Source organism: Magallana gigas, chromosome 2 (genome assembly GCF_963853765.1).
Source record: "Magallana gigas chromosome 2, xbMagGiga1.1, whole genome shotgun sequence".
NCBI lineage: Eukaryota > Metazoa > Mollusca > Bivalvia > Ostreida > Ostreidae > Magallana > Magallana gigas.
Genome location: NC_088854.1, coordinates 10675703 through 10697358, shown reverse-complemented (window position 1 = coordinate 10697358; position 21656 = coordinate 10675703). Strand labels below are relative to the sequence as shown.

Genomic DNA, 21656 nt, shown 5'->3' with positions numbered 1-21656 from the left:
GACGGTGTCCTTTAACATTTTTCCAGAAAAACGGAGTGTGGTGTTATGGTAGAAATCAATCTATTTTGGTAATGTCCATATACAGAATACCAGTTAAACAAAATGATCTGGCTTTATATTTAAAAAAGATCAACTCGGATGACTTAAGCTCTAAATTGTTATCCAGCTTCTAATGAAATGAAAAAATATTCATGCATTTGGGGAATTGATCCAGCCATCATGGGAATAGAAACAAAAACCGTCTCGCGAGAACATAAATTTGAGAAAATTCTAAACTCAGGTCTTGAGAATTATTCAGCTAAGAATATTCTCAAGAGGCTTAATGGCATTGATTTTGAGAATATTCTTAGCTGAGTAATTCTCAAGACTTGAAATGAGAATTTTTTTGAGAATTCTCAAAGTTTTATGGCGGCGGACTGACTGAGCTGAAAGCTCAAGTGAGCTTTTCTTATCAAAATTTGTAGGTTGTCTGTTGTTGGCGTTTTCATTGTTGTAAACTTTTCACATTTCATCTTCTCAAGAACGACTGGGCAGATACTTGATGAAGGGCCACGCCCTCCTTAAAGGGGAGATAATTTAGAATTATTGAAAATTTGTTGATAATCTTCTCAAAAATTATTAGGCCAGAAAGGCTGTAACTTGTATGGAAGTATCCTCAGGTAGTGTGGGGGTGAATTTTAACATAGGAATAAATAATAGATAAAATCTATAAAAATCTTCGTCTTAAAAAGTATTAGGCCAAAAAAGCTCAAATTGGAGTGGAAGTATTCTCAGATAGTGTACATTAAAGTTGGTTTAAATCATGGTCCCTGGGGGTAGGATGTGGCCACTATGGGGGAATGAATTTTAACATACGAATATATAATAGATAAAATCAATAAAAATCCACGTCTTAAAAAGTATTAGGCCAAAAAAGCTCAAATTGGAGTGGAAGTATTCTCAGATTGTGTAGATTCAAGTTTGTTTAAATCATGGTCCCTTTGGGTAGGGCGGGGCCACAATGGAGGATGAATTTTTACATGGGAATATATTATATAGAAAATCTTGAGAAATATTCTGGGAAAGTTTTCAGTTCAAAAAGCAGTAACTTATGTGAAAGCATGGGTTGTGCAGAATAAAATTTGATAAAACCATGATTCCCTAGAGAAAAGTAGGGCCATAAAGTGGGGGGGGGGGGGATATATATAGGAATAAAGTAAAATTTTCTTACATGTACAACAACAAATAGGGCTTGATATTTAACAAAAAAATACCTGATAAAAATTGGCCAGTTTTTAAAAATTTCTGAGCACAATCTACTGTACTTAGTTGTCAAGATATTTTGATTCTGATACTGTAATGCTGATTTGAACAGAGTTAAGGTTATTGTTGCTCAGGTGAGCGGTGTGGCCCCTGAGCTTCTTGTTGACATTACATTTAGAGTATACATGTTGTATGGTGGACATTACATTTAGAGTAAACGTGTTGTATCTATAGTATACATGTTGTATTTAGAGTACATATTGTTGATGATGAACTATCATTCATCTTGATTGTTCATAGACATTAGAAAATCAAACATGTTGAAAACTTCTACATGTAATTCCCTTGAGTGGTTTCTAGTTTTATTGAGTACACAATGCATTTTTGATGGTGGACATTACATTTAGAGTAAACATGTTGTATCTAGAGAAAACATGTTGTATTTAGAGTATACATTTTGTATGGTTGACATTATATATAGAGTAAACATGTTGTATGGTGGACATTACATTTAGAGTAAACATGTTGTATCTATAGTATACATGTTGCATTTAGAGTATACATGTTGTATGGTGAACATTACATTAAGAGTATACATATTGTATGTTGGACATGGCATTTAGAGTATACATGTTGTATTTAGAGTATACATGTTGAATGACGGACATTGCATTCTTAGTATACATGATGTATGGTGGACATTGTATTTAGAGTATAAGTGTTGTATGGTGGACATTATATTTAGAGTATATGATGTTGTGTGGTGGACATTGCATTCTGAGTATACATGTTGTATGGTGGACATTATATTTAGAGTATACATGTTGTATGATGGACATTGCATTTAGAGCATATATGTTGTATGGTGGACATTAAATTTAAAGTATACATATTGTATGTTGGACATGGCATTTTGAGTATACATGTTGTATGGTGGACATGACATCTAGAGTATACATGTTGTATGGTGGACATTACATTGTGGACATGACATCTAGAGTATACATGTTGTATGGTGGACATGACATCTAGAGTATACATGTTGTATGGTGGACATTACATTTTGAGTATACATGTTGTGTGGTGGACATGACATTTAGAGTTTACATTTTGTATGGTGGACAGTGCATTTAGAGTATACATGTTGTATTGTGGACATTGCGGGTATATGTTGTGTGGTGGAATTTACATTTAAAGTATATGATGTTGTATGGTGGATTTTACATTCTGAGTATACATGAACAGAAAAAAATTTATTACTAAAGTTAGCAATCTTTTATTATGTATATACATGTAAATTAGTAAAATTGCAAGGCTTGAATCAATACATTTCACCAAGTATAACAAAAGTGTTTATTTGCCATGTATTATAAAAGGACCTTGATTCTTGGTGTTTTGGAGTCAAACTTTACAAAAAATACCTGAATATCCAATGGTTTTACATAGCATTCCACAAAAAAAAAAAAAAAAAAAAAAAAAATCAGTTAAAAACTGTTCACAGTTCATGTGAGTCACTGGTGTCTTGATAAGCACAACACACAATAAAACATCCATTGAAATCACAGAATTCTTGGAATAGCAGCTGCTGATCTCTACTCCTTGGGTGGGTGGGTCTTATTTTTCTCTGCTTTCTGAGCCTGCTGACTCTGAAGAAATTGCATGACCTCTGGTGACCTCATCAGTTCCTTGAATATTAATATAATATATATAATCAAGTGTCGCAATTATTACAGTTGCCTTTCAATGCTCTTTGTGCAGTGCAATGGGTAATTTATAGATTGCACACATGCCAACATATTCTATGATGCCTTTACTGTAATAAGAAATTATTGTAAATATACCCATAGAACAACTGCAACAGAGACAGCCTTGACTATTGAGACTTGATTATTGGAATTTTTTTCCCATACAAATCCTTTTATTTTTTAATCCACATATTAACAAACTATAATAACAGCAATTTCTTTTTCTGGGGTTGTAAATTCTACTGGTGATTGAATGGAGCATTTATAAACAGAGCAAGAGTGCATAATGTACCATAGTACCGCGGTAATATGTGCAATTATGTAAAATGACCATTTTTTATGTATAGTGTATTCATCTTTGAAGAACAAGTTCATGTACTTAATTTGTCTCTCTTTGGTTTTTACAACAGAACAATTTACAACTGCAGTTATCTTTCTTTTTGCTATGTAAAAATTCAATATATTAAATTAAACAAACCAGTTTTTTCTGTGCCAGAACTTCCTCCAAAAGACTTGGCCTCAGCCCAGGGTCACCAAGGTCATGACCTTCACCCTTGTGTTGGAACTCTGACTGCAATATCAAAACAAAGGGGGGACTTGTAATATTTCATAGCAGAAATTTATACAACTTAATCTTGAGATATACTGAAATTTATTGGAGGATAGAACTTTACCAAAGTAAAAAAAAATCATATAGAATTTGCTCCAACCAGGAAGCTCAAATGTTCACATACCCTGGCCAACAAAAAGTTTTACATTCACTGAATCACTTTTACAGATGTAATATGACATAACATTGACTGTTACCTTTGTTTTGTCTCTGTTCCTGGATTCTAATTGTGCACAGTCTGAATTTTCTCTATCACACTTTGCTCCACCACACAGACTGTCATCTAGATCATCTGCTTCCATTCCACTCATAATGTTACAATTGTAAGAAAGAAATTAAGACCACTGCAACATAAAGATCAAATTACAGTAAAACTTGTTTGGTATAAAGACTGATGTAGTGAAATCACAGATTATAACAAAGTCCCAAGCAATTTTCATAATTGATTTTAAGTCCTGTATTGGTAAAAATAACAAAATTAACATCTATTATAATGAATTGTGTCATATAATTTCAAATGTTTATAATAGCAACTTAAATATTATTTCTTTTTAAATTGATTTTAAGTCATTTATTGGTAGAAATAACAAAATTAACATCTTTTATAATGAATTGTGTCATAATTTTAAATGTTTACAATAGCAACTTATTATTATTATTTCTTTTTAAATTGATTTCAACATCAATCTTTCAATTTATAATCCAGTAATCTTCAGATTTTCCGAGCTCTTTTATTGAATCTCACTGACCACTTATGGTAATCATGTAAAAAGAAAATGTGTAATATTAATATATAATTTAGTTATATTATAGCAACCTTATATACACTTATAAGCAATTAGGCAAAGCTATTCTACTGGTCCTTATGACTTCACTATAACCAAGTTTTACGGTAAATGTAAACATGATTTAAACTTTGGTGTCCTATACTTCAATATCTCGGACACCTTAAAGTGAGATATGACAATCCAAAGCATGGTTTCTTCTTGTTTTTAGGATACCCTGTATTTTTATTGGTCCTATCAAGTTTCAACATTTCTTTTTACTGGAACATGGATCATGAAAAACTTGATTTATTCATTTGTTTTTGTACGTCAGCTATTAGCAACTTTATGTTGTACGTAAAATTTTATTTATGAGGATATTACGGTTGTTTGTCTTCAAGATCTTGTAAATTTTTGTGTTTCATGATCCCAATATAAATACAAGTACATTGAACTAAATACAGTGAAGATGCTTAGATGCAAGACATAGGCATTACACTTGGATACTAAACAACAGCTAAGGTAGAAAATTGGTTAACAAAAAACGAATTACCTCCTGTCAAAGCCTTTCATTTATAAAAAGAATATAGTGCCTAAAGAGGAACCATGCAGCAACCAAATGGGACAATGTAAATGGCAGTTCCTGCACTTCAAATGACATAATAAGATTTCCCAAACACTTTTATGGTCATCTATATCAATGCTGGGCAAATGCCTGGAAATTCTGAAGAGGCTTTTCACATGACACAAGATTAGCTCTTAAACATTCATTATTCCCATGCTAAATTTTGTTAGATATTTTAATAAATTATTTAGTTTTTTCCCATCTTCAAAAAGAATTTTAGGATTTTCTTCACCAGAGTTATAAGTTTGAATACATATACCTGTAACCATCATCTAAACAATTCCACCTCTCCAATGTTATTTACAGTAAAACTCAGTTATAGGGAAGTCCTAGGGACCAATGGATTTACTTTGTTATATCCGCAATTCGTTATATCCTTTTTGTATCCGTATCCGAATTTGTAATAATTACTATTATAATAGCGAATTCATTATATACATGGTTCCTTTCACCAGACGACAATTCTTGCTAATTCAGGCTTAGAATGAAAATACATTTCTTTGATACCTTTTATAATCAGATTGTAAATTGTAAAATTTATGTGAAAATAAATTTCTTCAAACTGAAATTCATTATAAAAGTGTTAAATTTCGTTAATATTCACCTTTATGGTACTCAAAATCAGTTCACTATATCCATGAATTTGTTATATCCAAATTCATTATACCCGGTAACCATTAAATTTTGCAAAGATTTGTTAAGAATTTTATCGGGAAATAAAAAACGTACTAAATGAGTTTTACTGTACAAATTTCCAAATCTTTATTTTGTAAAAGTTATATTTCAATATTTAAGAACTAAGCTAAGTGCTTATTTTGAATAAACATTGACGTATACTTCACCTTTAAGCCTTCTCCAACTCTACTTTAACAGGAGCTGCAACTTCTTCCCCTTCTAGAAAATCATCCTGTTCAAAAACCAAAATTCTTATTGGAGTTTTATGACAAATAAGCAAGAATCAATCAGTGCAGCAAAAATTAATAACAATGCATTTATTTGTAAAAATGAAAGACCACAGATATCCTTAATTACCAAAGTAACAGCATACCTGGTTATGATAATTTTTAGGGCAATACATAGACTTCAAAATCGTAATGGTGATTACAGCTGTACAATTTTTAACAAATGAAAAGCTGTCAATGTGACAGCAAACCGGGTTTTCTTTTATGTGAACTATATCCATAATCCATTTGTCAACCCTGAATTGATAAACACTACCTATCCAAAAAAATGGTGTACCCTATATGCAATATTATGTGAGAAAATGACTTAATTCCACAGCTGGTATTTTTTTCATTAATTATTAAAAATCTAAATTCAAGTAATATGCCCATCTAAAATATATGTCCAATTAATCTGCAAAACATTAACTTCCTAACTTGAAAACTGTAAGAGGACTTATCTGTACTTAGGGGTACCTTTTTTGGCAGCTGCCCGCCTGCCATTTTCACTATTTCAATACACAGATTTTTCCTCTAGAAAACCCAGTTAAAAATATCTTCTTCACCAAATAAAAATCAATTTTATGCTTCAACATATACATGTACTTAAAAACATCAAGATTTAATTTCACCCTGCAAAAACTTGACTTTTTTTCCATAAGGATTTTGAAAGCTATGTAAACAATTAACTATAAATTTATGAAATAAATGCATAAAAATGTCCTTAATAGTACTACTTGAACCAATTTGAGCTGATTTTAATAACCAGTATAAACCTCATTAGGTTCTATCCCACAGCAGAGAACCAAGGTCTATAATACAGGCTAACCAGTTGGAAATTTATGATGAATTAATAAACATCTTATGTGCAACCCTTGACAGCTACAAATTTATTCTCCCCACTTGAATTCACATTAAAAAGAAATAAACGACAAAGTCAACGTATACCCAATTCCTTGTTTATATCACCTGAGGCTCTGAAAAGTTCAGCTTTGGCGACTAAATGTGCATTTTTTTTTTACTTTTGAAGAGATGATCAAAGGCTGTCTAGTTGATATTTGTGGATAGTATTATAAATCAGGTGTATATCTACCTGGACATGCAGTTATATTTCTTTGCCAACATGTACTTCAACATAACTTTATTATCTCTTGATCTATCACCTATCTTTACAGATCTACATGCATTCATCTATAAATCTTTTTTCCCTATATTTTTTTTTCATTACCAATGGTATGAATTTTAATATCACAGATTTTTTTTAATTTTTATCTCAGAATTTTTTCGTAGAAAATTACATAGCAGAAAATCATGATATACTTACAATGTCATAAATTACTTTAATCAAGAGAGAACAACTTGGGCACTTTGCCACATCTTCTCCATTAGCTAGTTCTTCCTGAAATGTTTTAAACAAAAAAGTTATAATACATAAAACAATTTTTCATGCAAAACATGAGTTAAAACAGCGGACTGATTTTTTCACAATATTTGATTTATTTAAAAACATCATTTTTCTTTCGCTTTGAATTAAGCTTCTCAGCTTCTTCTTTTGATCTGGACATCCCTGAATTTTAATAGCCTGGTATAATTTTAAGTTTAGCTACAATAGTGTAGCCCTCCTTCAATATTTTTTCTATGGAAAACATCACAGATAAAAAAAATATCAGCAAGGGCTTCATTATTGCACATATTTTCAATCTTGATGCATTGAGTTTGCAAAATTTATCAATATATATTTTATACTTTCCTGCACAGGTAATAGATATATAAATCATTAACTTATTCATTAGCAATTCTAGTAAACAAGAACCCATGGGCCATATCATAACTTCTAAGAATTAAAATGAAATTAGAATTTCCTGGGAAAATGCATATACTGTAGAATCATTTAAATTTGTGGGGGCCAATTTTCGTGGCTTTTTGGTTTTTTGCTTATTCGTGGGGTGTAATTTCGTGGATGTGTTGGTTTTCAGTTTTAGTAAGAAAACTAACTCTTTTAAAACTTGTTTTTGTGGAGGACGTAAATTCGTGGGGGAGGGCTACCCACGAAAACCACCAAAATTAAGCCACCACGAATTCTTATGATTCCACACTACTTGTAAACCATAAGTTTTATGATATTCTTTTGAGTAGCTGAAGAAGGGTTGCAAGGACAGTGCACTTAATACTGGCCATAATTTCAAAGGGAAAAAAATCCTGTAAATAATATATTTCTCATATTAACTGCACCATTTCATGAATTCTGTTAAGGGGTTACAGTGGGGGGGGGGGGGATTCAAATGTCTCAAATTATCACTCTTTCAATACAACTGGGTAAATTCAAGACAAGGCAAAATAAACATGGGCAAAAATAGCTCTGTATACAGTATTTCTATTGGTAAATGGTAATTATCTGTGACTGTAGATCAATCTTGGTAGAGATTTGGCTTGGCTGGATATTTAGACACTTTACATAATCTCGAGACAGTCCTTATCATAATTCATGTCTGAAATTTCAGACAAACTTTTACTGCTTGTTCCACTAAAAACTGTAAAATTTGTCAGTCTTGCTTGCTTCGATTTTGCCACTAAATCATCCTTCTAAATAATCAACTGTAATTAATCATAAATACCATACATTGTGCATTTCTTTCCATTAAAAAGGATTATAAATCTAACAATTTATCAAGCTAGTGTGCTTGTTTCAATTTAAACCACTATTTTTGTTCCTTTAAACAACTAAAGAGTTCTTTCAAATCATTTGATAGCTTTTCATCAATGTGCTCTATTTGATATCAAGCTTCCATATGATTACAAGCATAAATGAATGCAGAATGAAAACAAATACACAGTATACCATATATTTAAATTGTGGGAAAATCATATGGAGGATAAGGAATGCAGATTTTATATTAATAATTAAAGCAGGGTAGACATGCAAATAATATAATTTCAACTGTAACAAACTAACATGATTAAGGTTGGCACTGAATTTCCAGACATGAATTATGAAGAACTGTCCTGAGATTCTATAACACATCAGTTCAAATATCCAGCCGATCTCTCTCAAGATTATCTATGGATCTTATTAGAATTTAACATACTTCGTAATCTGAATAGGGCAAGGGTGTACATGCTATATGCTGTTTAAGAAATCGAAAAAATGTCAAAAAATTGAGAACATTTCTAATAGATTGCAAGATTTTGGCACTCATGAAACTTTAGCTCTTCTATCCAAACCTCTCGTAAAGCTACAGATCTGCAGCTACCTGACAAACATAATGTTTTCTTACCTGTGGTCAGTACTTGTTACACTGTAACCTATTGACAGTGTCGAGATTAAAGTTACTTTAAATACCTTTGTTATTTCAAATCGATCACCACAGGGACATGGATAATAATATGTTTCATTATCTTCGTCATATTCCATGTCCTCTATTTCAATTTCATCATGAAACACTGACATTCTCTGTCCAAAAACATGTGTGCAACACCGGAAATCACTATCGATATATACTACAGAACCGAGACTGTAACACAAATAATTCCGAAAACACAATTAACTCCCGTTATCATTTTTTAAAAAGACCCTATAAGCCCCTATATGTATAGAGGAATCAGTTACTAAAGTTACGCTTTTCAATACTGCAATTTGCTGGTATATCACAGTCATGTGTGGATCAGCTAAAAGGGTTCGAAATTATTATTATGGAAAAAGTTCTGGATCCGCGTATGATAGTTCATCATGACTGAAAGACAAGGTAACCCAAATCGTCGATTCTAATAAATGACATGAGTATCACCTTTTAAAGTTTCTAAATTTATAAATGGTGATATCGCCTATTATAAAAATTCTCAACTCAACGGAACTGGTTGAAGGTTCTGCTTCAAATAAGCTTTTCCTGATTACCTGCCATCCTTTACCTGTCCGTCTGTCCCTCAGTCTCTCTGGTTTTTACATTGAAAGGGAAGAAATTTTGAACAAACATATAATACTTAATATTGAAACAAAAACAGTACAGTTTTACTTCCTTGTATTTTAATTTGAAACAAAAATAGTCCATTAAAATCTAGAGAGTATATGCCCACATAAAGACTTACAGGTCTATAGTTATTGTATCATACATATATGTACATGCTCAGGATAGAGGAATTCGATGAGAATCTAGTGCGTCGCGGCGGTCACGCGCCGAATAATAATTTATACCAAGAACAAAGGAATACAAATAAAACACTATCATAAAATTTTGACAAATGGATAATTTATTCGGTTATGAACAAGCATCAGGTTTGTCGAGTTGTTTATCATCGGGCTGCGTCTGTCATCAGTATGCCTGGAGTTCTTCTCTGTTTTTATAAATCATAGTATTTTTTAAATATAACCTATCACAAATGGCACCGGGACATGTTGATCATGTATGTAATCTTATTCATATACTTAGTCCTTCGTTTCTTCTTCTCCTCCCAAGCGGTTTTAATTTATTCTGGGAATGAATTCAACTTCACTCTAACCTCATGTGGCAACGGTCAAAGCCTTCCCGTGGCCTATAGTTGTGAAGACACCGTGTAAGCACCCATTAGATATAGAAATGAAATAAAGGAGCCCTCTGGATGTTTTGATTTAATTGGATCAAGGCAGCCAACAGAAGCTTTACAGGACTGTCATCTTCAAATGACGGACGATCAAGCTGGGCGCTGGGGTGAGTACACGCGATGCTGCAAAGTGTCCAAAATTTTGACGTCCTATAAATGATATTCATGTTTGTTAGGCGATGCATGTAATACAGCAAGTTCCGATTGAACAGACTCTTGGCGAGAACATCATTCGGAAATCTCTCTCTCTCTCTCTCTCTCTCTCTCTCTCTCTCTCTCTCTCTCTCTCTCTCTCTTGTGTCTTTTACATGGTTTAAGAGGTGTATTGATGTGGTTTTCGAAACCACCAGTCTTCATTTTGTATGGTCAAAGATAAAATACAACGTGACTTTTATCTTTAATTTCAATGCATGTATAATGATATTGGAGGTGATATATCATCTTCCAATTTGACAAAATGTTAAAATTTTGAAAAATAGTCATGCTGTTGAAATCGGAAAACTTTGGGTTTTTCCTCATATTAAATAAATAAGCAATGAGAGAGAGAGAGAGAGAGAGAGAGAGAGAGAGAGAGAGAGTTGGTACTTCAGCAATACAAAGCTTGCAAAGGATATATCGTACATGTACCTTAACTTGATGATTTAACAGCAAGGTATTTTGTTGTTTCCTTCGACCTTATGCATGACTATGCTGAACAGGTGGCAACAATTATTTTTTGGCGTGTTGGGGGGTCTTAACGATAAAGTCATTTTAGACAAGATTATGTCACATCTATAGAAGTGCAATACACGTTTTCTTACAAGATTCTTTAGCCTGCAAGTGATATTAGATTAACGAGATGCATTTTTTTCTGTAAATCTTGATAATCCTGACGCGCGCTTTAAAACCCTTTAATCTGATATTTAGTTTTTTCCCTAATAAGACCGATACATTTTGATTTTTTCTTAAACCTCTAATTAAAAAAAACACCAAACAGTTTATCGTTATCCTCCATAGTTCGACTGACACCTTACACCGTAGCTGATTTACAAGCTGTAATCTTTTCATGCCAGAAATTCTATGAAGAGGTATACCTTTGTTGCACAATTTGCTGCCACCTTGACATAAAGATTCTTTCTCTGTCCACATTAATGATTGCATTATCTGCTGGAATCGCTGCCATTTGGTTTCCCTTTACCATCGATCAGCAGACAAGGACATTTAACGGGTTCTGCGGGGTTCAATGAAAGAGCAAAAAACATTCTTTCCCATTTTTTGTTAACACATGTAAGTTGCAAAATTGACGCCGATGCTTTAAAAAGGCGATAAAGAGCAATCAAAGTGTTGATAGTAATCTCGCAGTGGCATTTCCAAACATGGTGAAATAGATGGACGATAATCTTTGAAATTCGATCAAAGATGTTGAAGATTCTAACATACTAGAAAAGATCAAGGCTCATTAGTTGTGGCATTTTGAAATTCCAGATTTTGCTAACTTGAATGCAAAATTAAGGTAAAGTGTACCATTAATTGCAAAAAATAAGTTGAAAACCCACATAAAGAAACATGTGCTGGAAATGAAGCCCCCCCCCCTTTCTTTGTGAGTTCAGTTTTGTTTAGAGGTTGAGTTTCGGGGGGTTTAGAGAATGTTGTTGGAAATAAATGTGTCTGAAGCCCCCCTTTTCTATAGACTGTTGTCTTCATCAGTCTTTCCAACACGACAGTGACATGCTAAACTTTGAGTCCTGTGTACGCCAATGTTCAATCCCTGACACGTTGGACACAGTGTCCAGCTGTTATTTACCTCGCATTGATCTCCAACGACAATTTCAACACATCTCAATATATACCAACCAACAAAATGTACGTGGTCTTCATGGATATAGTCTCCCTACAAAAACTCGCACTGTTTAGGCTACCCAGCGCTTCTGTTGACACAGGGGTGAAATCAATGCACTAGATTCCAACAGTGCCATGTCGCATTCAAAAAATACTAAGTAAAATGGTAAGAAACTTCTGACGCCCTAGAGGTACACCTACGTTAATCCATAATTGTCACAACACCTGAGATTCGGATAGAGAACAGAGGGGCTAGATCCCCATTGAATAAGAAGGTCGTCCTGACATTGGGTTAGCTCTACATCAAAAGATGAAAGAAAGTGCACCGGTTGACAACTGTGAGTATGTAATGCGCTCTGTCTGCATTAGAAGTGTTTGGTTTACAGTGCGCTTTAAATGATGTAATTGGTTATCAGACGTCGACTAATATACCGAAAATGGCTGACATGGGTTTATCTCTTTTCGGGAGCAAACAGTTCAATTCTTTTCTTATAGTAAATATGCTTCATGGATTACAATATCCCACCTACTTTTTCATATAAATTGGCCGTGAACCTGTTCCATGTGTTCGTGATAGTATATTGAACTGAGTCACCCGTTCTACAAATGCTCCGTAATCGTAGTAGTTTTATGATGCGTATTGTTGACGGGTATCTGTGAAACAATAGGTCAAGGACGGAACATCAACGGGTCAACTGGGTCATTACCTTTTCTCAATGGACAGCTAGATCTGATGAATAGTCCCAACAACAACGAAGCGTTTAATTTTCAATTTTTCGCTCAGTTTCTCTGATAATCGAATGAAAAGGATCGGCACCTGTTTGCAATTTACGCTTCTCTTTTTTCTGAAAATCATGGTTCTTTGCCTTTATTTGATATAGATAGTCAATTATCGCATTACAGCGATGAGTTGCCAAAAAATCGGGGTTTGTTTCTCACGGACGGTTGGGTGAATGGACAGAAAATGGCCAATTTAAATATAACGTGTGGAGTAATGAACCAATGCTTATAAATGTCTGAATGAGGAAAATTTGACAGAACATTGAAACTCGATTTTCATGCTTCTATTATCATTGCCCTAATCAAATTACAGCCATATTTTAGGCATTTTTTTTACAATACCTTACAATGTTTTACTAAATGTCAAACTCTTGCAATTTATTTAAATTTACTGAAATAAATATGCTTTTTTTGAATAGTTTGCACTGTTTTCATCGAATTGATTATTAAGATTATAACCAATTTTGACCCTCGCACAATAACAAAAATACAAATTCCACCCACCTTTAATGAGATTTTGTTCTGATCATGTACTTAATAAAATTTCAGCAAAGCAATTCTTTAAACAAAATTTGAATTTGTTAAAACCAGATTTGTGTTGAAATTGTGTTAAAAAAAACAAACATAAAAAACCCCTCGTTATTATACAAATTATTCAATAAAAAGAAAAGTAAAAGTAACTGGATGAAAAACAAGTTTCGTACAGTTGTTGGCATTCCAAAAGTCTTTAAAACGGCGCCAACATTTAGTAAATGGCTAACGTATTTAATATACCCCTATTGGAAAAACAGCGGTCGTCAATAATTAATCTTACTTAGGAGATGATTGAAAGTCGATGGGAATTTTTGTTCCAGATGTGCAGCCAAGCTAATGAAAGTCCGTTGTCTGAGATCTTTTGATTGGTCGTTTGTCAAGATTTAAATATGACGGCTAGTTGTTGTAGGGCGAACTTGTTAGTAGAAAGTCATACTATTTATTTGTTCGCGGGAGAGGCACTGCTTCTTTTTGTGTTCATTAGGATTTAGAGAGATTAGGGTATCATAAAGAGCGAATATTAAAGAAGGAAGGAAACCGTTTGCTCTTGTCTTTAAACTTGTAGAGAAGATACCGCGTCCTTTGAATTCGTTCATACCCAGAGCCCTTCACACGAGTAGAGTCTTGAAGACGGCACCTAGCGTGGAGTCGGATTTTCCGGATTAAATTTGATGACCGTGTGGCAGGGAACAACATTTGCAGCAACTCCCAGCGAAGCGTTCGCACGATCCCATCATTTTATTTTCAGACCTGTTTTATACAGATTAAGTCGAGTTCTTGTAGTGATACGTTTGTCATAGTTCTCTAACTTCCAGATAGTTTACGTATCTTTGCTATTGGTCTGGGATAACCACACAGTTTATTTATTTATTCATTTATTTTATTTTTTAAATAATTTTATTTGTTTTTGTCCGAGAGAAAGAAAATTTTAGCAATTCGTGAATTTTATATTTGTTAACAGTCATGTTTTGTGTTTCAGTTGTTTTTGACTGCATTTTCTTCTTTGAAAAAGGGATATTCAGTCTAATGTTCTTTTCATTCTCTGTTCATTTTGCCAAATTCACATAAAGATAACAGAAAAGGGTAGACGATGGTATCAATAAGTTATGAATTATTCAATACTCAGCGAGTTTTGAGTTAAAAGGGTAAATTTGAGGTAACTATACATGTATTGGACCGAGGGCGTTATAACAGCTACATACGACCGATTTGCAAGCGTGATACGTTCTACAAGCGTCTTTCTATGGCGTTGCGTGTCGAGGCATATATATACACATAAAGCATTTTATTAGACCCATTGTGTCAATTCATTTACTAAAATTCATAAACTTTTGAATGAGTAAGCGATGAACTCGGAGATACATTTCTCTTGTTTCATGTCTGAATGTTATCTGTGCATGGGGGCGATTCCATCGGTATTGATTTTCTGGGCTACGCCCCTTTTCTGAATTAAACGAATTCTAAGCACTTATCTTTTTCTGTATGAGTTGTCCGCCCTGAGTTTTGTTACATGTGCTAAAAGAGGCACATAAAGTTGATGTTTAAAGATCATAGATTGTTAAAGTCAGCCCTAAATTTACCGGGTATAACTCGTCATGTTTACCACAGGGGGATTTTGTAACATTAGAATCCGGATATCACCGCTGCAAATCTTTTATTTCGATGAAAAATGAATTTTGATGCATTGAACTTTAACATCAGAGAGAGAGAGAGAGAGAGAGAGAGAGAGAGAGAGAGAGAGAGAGAGAGAGAGAGAGAGAGAGAGAGAGAGAGAGAGAGAGAGAGAGAGAGATTTAACCAATAATGCATATATGCAAAAGACCAAATAATTTTGACGAAATCTAGTTATGATAATAAAGACAAGATGCTTCGCTTCTTACACAAAAAATTGCAATTACATTTGTATATATATTTTATCGCTCCATTTTTTCCTCCTTTGAATTGCGCAGTCTTTTAACGTCATACAACGAGAAGTAAAATCTGATAGGAATCGCTCCAACTCCATGACTTTCACTGTCTAATTCTACGTATTATCAAATACCGGTATCATGTCGCCTTTATAAAATATCAAATGACCTGTTTAAATTATTTATAGGAAATAAAGAGGTAAAAGTTTTTAAGATATCCGTCTTTCAATAAAAAGTAATCATTCATGCAAAGTAAACTCTTGATTAATGGGATATGAAACCGTTATTCAATAAAATGAAATAAGTATCAATGATTAGATTTAGTCTTGCCCGGCCTGTGTATAGACCAAAGAAAGCAACAAACGTCTCCATTTATTAAAATGTTTGGATTGCACTGCATGCTCGATTTCCTCCCCTGATTGCTTTTTTTAATTTAACAGACAGTTTATTTCCACGTCGTCTTCTTTCTAGCAATTTTACAAAACTTAGTCCGTGTGCCGACATAGTCTACTTTTCTGATCGTGAAAACCAAACAGCTGTGTCACAGAAATAATGACTTCAAAGTAAAAATCGCTTGTGTCAATTTCTCTACTTCTAATCCTTCGATCAAGTTGATCATTTTTCATAAGTTTCGTGTTTTAAAATACAGAAAGCCTTTTTTGGTCGTGACAAATCGGATTGTGAGGTACTTGGTTCCAATCTAGGTGTCTGTGAGCTCTGTTTTGGGTGACAGTGACACTTGGGAGTCAAAGACAGCGTGTCAAGAGACCAATAAATCGGGGTAAGTGCATGCTGTTTACAGTTCAATGAAAACAATGACTTTGTGAATTTTGGACTTTTCGTTACAAATACAAGAGTTTCAAGAGCTCTTCCTTTTGTCCAACGCGCTTTATTGAATTCATATAATGGACAGATAGCGACACACACTTAAAGTTTAGTTATAAGTATTAAGTAGTATGAAAATAAGTAAAGAGTAAAAAGAACTCCTTTTATTTATAATTAAGGAAATGATTCGTTTCCAACAATCAAAGAACTTGCGCGTTGGCATTTTGCAAAAGCCCTATCTGTACTCTGCAAACGTATGTAATACCCCATAATACAATTTGTGTAGATGCAAATGATGAAATACATCTGCTTTGAAAGGCTATATAATTGGACAGGGAGTTATATCAGAACAAAGATTTGTTCACCAATGACAAATTTGGTCTAATTTCCAAGCGCAATGTACTATGAAAACATGCTTCAAAGGTGTGCAGCAGATACCTATCGACCATAAATAGAAAAGAAAAAGAGTCAAAAGCCCCAGTTTGAAAGCATAGACGTCAATCATAAACGATAACCTCTGCGCATACAAAATCAGTTTTCAATCGTTTTGGCAGAAAAGAACTTCATATACAATTTGCGGCACTTGCAATATGGTATATAATCAAATTCAGCGTCGAAATTTATCTCAAGAGTGCCCCGTAATGCGAACAAAATATCAATTCTTCCATTTTGAAGGCTTTGGCAAAGAACCCTAATCTCTCGCAAATAAAACTCCATACAAAGGGAAGTGCTGTTCTCGAGAAAATGAATGCTATCAACGAACCATGCTGTAAATGCTATCTGAACATAAAATAAAAAAATCTGCATTAATCAACGGAATGAAACGTAAGTGTCGGAGAAAATTGGACATCAAGTACCCGGATGACGTTTTATTTAATTTTGGGTAACCCTACAGTGTATCTCTATCTGCGCTCGGTGACGTAAGGATAAGAGGGTGAGTAGGTAATTTAGTAAAAAATGAAAGTAATTTCGATATTCATTGTTTACAAAGAAATCTCTAAGTACTATGTACCAAAATACCTGGTTTGGCGATGTTTACCTACTGTATGAATGTATGCGGTACCAACTTTGGGCGTGAATTTGTGCCATAAAATGGCGACGCTTTTACTCAAACGCTCTAAACAAGATTCTATTTCAAAGTTCTTTTGTTCAATGTATAAAAAAGATCCATAGTTTACATAAAGTTGTTTACGTGTGTATTTCAACAAGACCTTGGTTTTATAACTTGCTTATCATATTGCATTATACATAAAATTCATGCATACATTCTGTAAACTAATTTGAAGTGTTCTGCTCTTCTTTTATGTTGCGTCCCACACCTTTTCATAAAGATACGGCAAAAATGTATGCTTTAATAAGGAGATTACAAATTTATTTGCGGGATGTCTTCTTTAGTTTTTTCTTCTTGTACTAACTATAGTATAAGAAACATAAGCACGGCGTAGTTTAAGGTACATTATCTATTTTTTTTTTTTTACTTCGCGCCATCGCGGTAGTTATTATTAGAGCGTTTTATTGTTGCGGAGTCAATTTTGCAACGATACCAAACCAGTTTGCTGTTCAACCATCTCATGATCTGTACGGGTTAAAGTAAAGTTTAAAGGATAATTTGCCTTTTAATGTATAAAATGACCCGAATCGTCTTCAAAAATATTGAATAAAAATACTTTATTCGATTGTGTTGAGGTATTTCTTGTTTTGCTTGGAGATTACCTTTTTCGTATAGACCCTCAAAAGGTTTTCTAGTGGCATATAAATGTTTGACATAATTTATTTACAAGGCCGGTTTAAAGTGGTAAATGCCACTAAAAATAATACATCTAATCACCCGAACAGCTTTGGGTTGATGCTTGAGTGAAGTTATGCATAATATTTGTCACGATTATATTGTGTAAAGATGATGTATGGATTTTAATCTATCCTCCCCTTCCATTCAGGCTGTGCGATGCTGATCTATAAACCAGTATCTTGTTTACAAATACAAAAGGAAATTCAGCCATAAGACAAAGATAAACATATTTACGAGGAATATGTACAGATCAGAGGATCGCAGGAGATAGACAATTATTTGTAAATTGTCTGTTGTTATGTTTTTCGTTTCTGAAACCCCGCAAACAGCCATAAATCAGGGCCTTTAACATGCGAGCACGCGTCACCGTGGCCGGAGACTGGGGACAAGGCATTACCTAGATACCCATCTTCTTTAATTTACCGAAGAAACTTCATGATTAGCAATAGGCGGCGGCTTTATATCTAACTCGCAAATCTTACCAAATCCAATCACTGTAGATGCCGATGGATATTGGATATAGATCGCCCTGGTATTAAACCCCCCGTCAATTGCACGTTGGTCTATCGCACCCTATCATCTGATATTGCCTCACCTTCAATGTAAAAAAATGAGGCTTGTGATAATTTATAAAAATTAAAACTGGGCCGGAACATTGGTACGAGATATTTTTTGAATGGCGTCTGTCTGCAAATTATTTATTAGGAATTAATTGTACACAAAATTGTAGTGATTGTCATCTGATCGTTTCACGGGTTGTGGTTCTAGTGACTTGCTTGACAAAAACTGATTTGCTTTATCACAAGTCATTCAGTTAATTAAGGCCATAAAAGATCCCCAATCAGGCGGAAATTAATTAGTAAATATACACCGATTTCATAATAAAAAAAATAGAAATAATGTATGAATTTATGGTCGCAAAGGCTATAAACAGCTAATTTCTCCCTCATTTCGGCGTTAATTTCTTTAAGAATTGTAATAATTTCCTTAATTATGATTTAAAGGAAGAATAAAATGTAAATAAAATTCTATCATTGTTGCCTTCTTTTGTATGTGATCGTACACCGGGCAGTTGTTCTGACTAATATTTCCTTAAGGTACATGTATCTTCCGTCAAAAGTCTGGATATCTTACCGTGAAACTGTGATATGGATAGGGATTATGAAATTTTCGCTTGATGTATTTGTCATTAGCATTTACATGTCTGGGTGGTGTATTGCTATAAACGGAAGTTACTAGTTTGAAACTTTTTTAATTGGAAAGGTGTTATATGTCACAGCTTTTGTATGATCGGGAAAGTTTCATAGTTTAATGGTCTTATGTGACCATGGTGACGTAAACAAAAGTCAACATTTCTTCCATTTATGGTCGATGACAACTCAAAATGACTCAAGAGGATGTTCAACAATTATCTTCATATTCAATGGTATACATATAATTAATTGATCCCATCTTTATATTTAATGTTAAGAATTTTCTCACGTTAACTTTCCTTTGATATTTTTGTAACAAAATATGAATAAAATAATATATTTATATTAAGCTTGACAAACAACAAAATTTTTACCAACCCGGTAAACCGGTGTTAGGTTTACATGGAATTGAAATCAACTTTCTTATGACTTTTTAAAAGTCGTTTAATTCTACTCAAGCTGGTATTATTGTCGGCACACATGTTATCTGCATGTGGATATGTAAAAAACGAAAGGTGAAATTGTTGATATCTTTTTAGAAATAATCGTTAAAAAATGCTTATGATTTAGGGGAGTAATTAAACCTTTGTTCCCAGTCAATGGATCACATATGAATGAACGATTGAATGAATGAATGAATGAATGTATGAATATGACAATACGTTTAACATGCAGTAAATACAATCAGAAGTTGACGAAAACATCGCTATAAAAACAGCAATATCTGAAAGGATTTTTCTTTTTTCTTTCAAGGAAGCTTCTTGTACTAGATTTTGATAATAAAGGACGAACATGCTGTCTCTTTAAACCTTTCAGTAAGGCTCCTGTTCGCAGTAAGCTACCTATTACGCTGTTTTCTCACCTTTGATTAAGCTGTGAAATGGAATAAACCTTAAACATACTGTTTTCGGGGTACTTACCCGAACAAACTGTAATCCAACTTTTAAACGGAAACCACCTCTTTAAACAAATAAGAAAAGTGGGAAGGTTTTTTTTAAACTTGCTTTTGTAGATTTTAGATGATGTTGTTTTATTTGTTCATTGCACTATATAAGTACGTAATTTGGTGTGATGGGTAGGGTTTTCAACGTATAAAAAGGGTTCCTCGATGATGAATATATTTCTAAAGTAGTTTTAATCTAACTGATAAACAAAAGCAACACAACATAGTATGAACACCACCCCAACCCCCATTCCACGTGACTAAAATAAAAGATAATTAGGTACATAATATTTCTGGTTGAACCAGAAATGAATTTTGTAAATACACATAAAATCTACTCAACGAAGGAGTTTATCATGGTTCATAATATCTGAATTAAGAAATATCCAATCCCTTCGCATTTCCTGTCTTTTGACATGTATTTTCCCCCGATGAGCTATTTTAAGGTAAATTGTTAGTTCTTGATTACAATTAATCGTGTTCGCCTATCTCAAGAGAATAAAGATAATTGGAGCACTATGATGTTGTATTTACGCTGTGTTAACAGCTTCAAATGGCAGCTCGTGTTAGAATATGTAGACTTGAGTCCCTCCGCCCAGTTTGTTTGTTAACATGATTCTTTTGACCTGATATAAGATGGCCTGGGTTTATTTGATAACCAGGAACCGCCCAGTGAAATTGTTATAAATATCTTGACCGTGCTTCTTCAGGAATTCAAAACATAAATCATTTACATGTAAGAACCGTTTGACCTCAGACACAGATGACCTAGAGGTCAAATGGATCGTCTGTAAAATGAACCATAATGCTGTCTGTGAATTTGAATTGCTAGTGTGATTTAATTTATTTAATTTGAGAGACACATATTTCGCAGAATCTATGTGAAAACGAGTACTTGTTTTGTATATGCATTTAAGTTTGACTTGATTTTTCAGATTTGCTTATAAATATCAGGAGATCTGCTAAGAAGGCTTTAAATTGTTTTACAATACTACCTCCCTTCATCCTAATCATTGTTAAAGCATAAAATTGTTCATTCTTTCCATAATGTGCGATACAAACATGTGGAACATCTTTGATGGACTTCTACTTTTTAAGATGTAAATGTATTATTTTGTTGTAAATGGAATAAGGCAATGTTTCATATTATTTTGTGACCGATATGCGGTATGTGTATTTTTTCTAAGGTGAAGTTAAGGTTTCGGAAATGTTCAGTTTTATAACGAAGCAATAAAAACTTGTATATTAATTTCACTGAAGACGAGCTTCTAGAAATATAACAGGACCAGACTAATTTTCGCCGCTAGGTGCCGTTCAAAACGATTTTCCCGACTTTTGACCGATTCAGAGCAAAACTTGCTTGGC

At 33.6% G+C, this 21656-nt stretch overlaps 1 protein-coding gene and 2 long non-coding RNA genes across 4 annotated transcripts in view; 1 reads left to right on the top strand and 2 right to left on the bottom strand.

Annotated features, from left to right (window-relative positions):
- LOC136272707 (uncharacterized) overlaps positions 1 to 3941 on the bottom strand; it is a 4413-nt gene extending 472 nt beyond the window's left edge. Inside the window, exons 1-3 of the long non-coding RNA XR_010710741.1 lie at positions 3795 to 3941; positions 3466 to 3558; positions 1 to 2927 (exon numbers count right to left, since the gene is read on the bottom strand). The exon at positions 1 to 2927 is cut by the window's left edge and continues 472 nt beyond it. This is a non-coding gene — a long non-coding RNA (uncharacterized lncRNA). The remainder of the gene's footprint in view (positions 2928 to 3465; positions 3559 to 3794) is intronic.
- Positions 3942 to 5828: 1887 nt separating this feature from the next.
- On the bottom strand, positions 5829 to 20348 carry LOC109618700 (uncharacterized). Its single transcript, XR_010710742.1, has 3 exons — positions 20269 to 20348; positions 7252 to 7326; positions 5829 to 5893 (listed from the first exon to the last, which is right to left on the bottom strand). It is a non-coding gene; the product is annotated as an uncharacterized lncRNA (long non-coding RNA).
- The window catches only part of LOC105327750 (formin-J), a 52462-nt gene continuing 41372 nt past the window's right edge, over positions 10567 to 21656 (top strand). The window contains exon 1 of one of the 2 annotated variants that reach the window (XM_066074978.1): positions 10567 to 10609. In XM_066074978.1, coding sequence (XP_065931050.1) covers positions 10582 to 10609 — 28 coding nt within the window. In that variant the 5' untranslated portion in view covers positions 10567 to 10581. Of the gene's footprint in view, positions 10610 to 16190; positions 16323 to 21656 lie in introns of those variants that run through there. The other variant, XM_034444829.2, reaches the window with a different exon arrangement.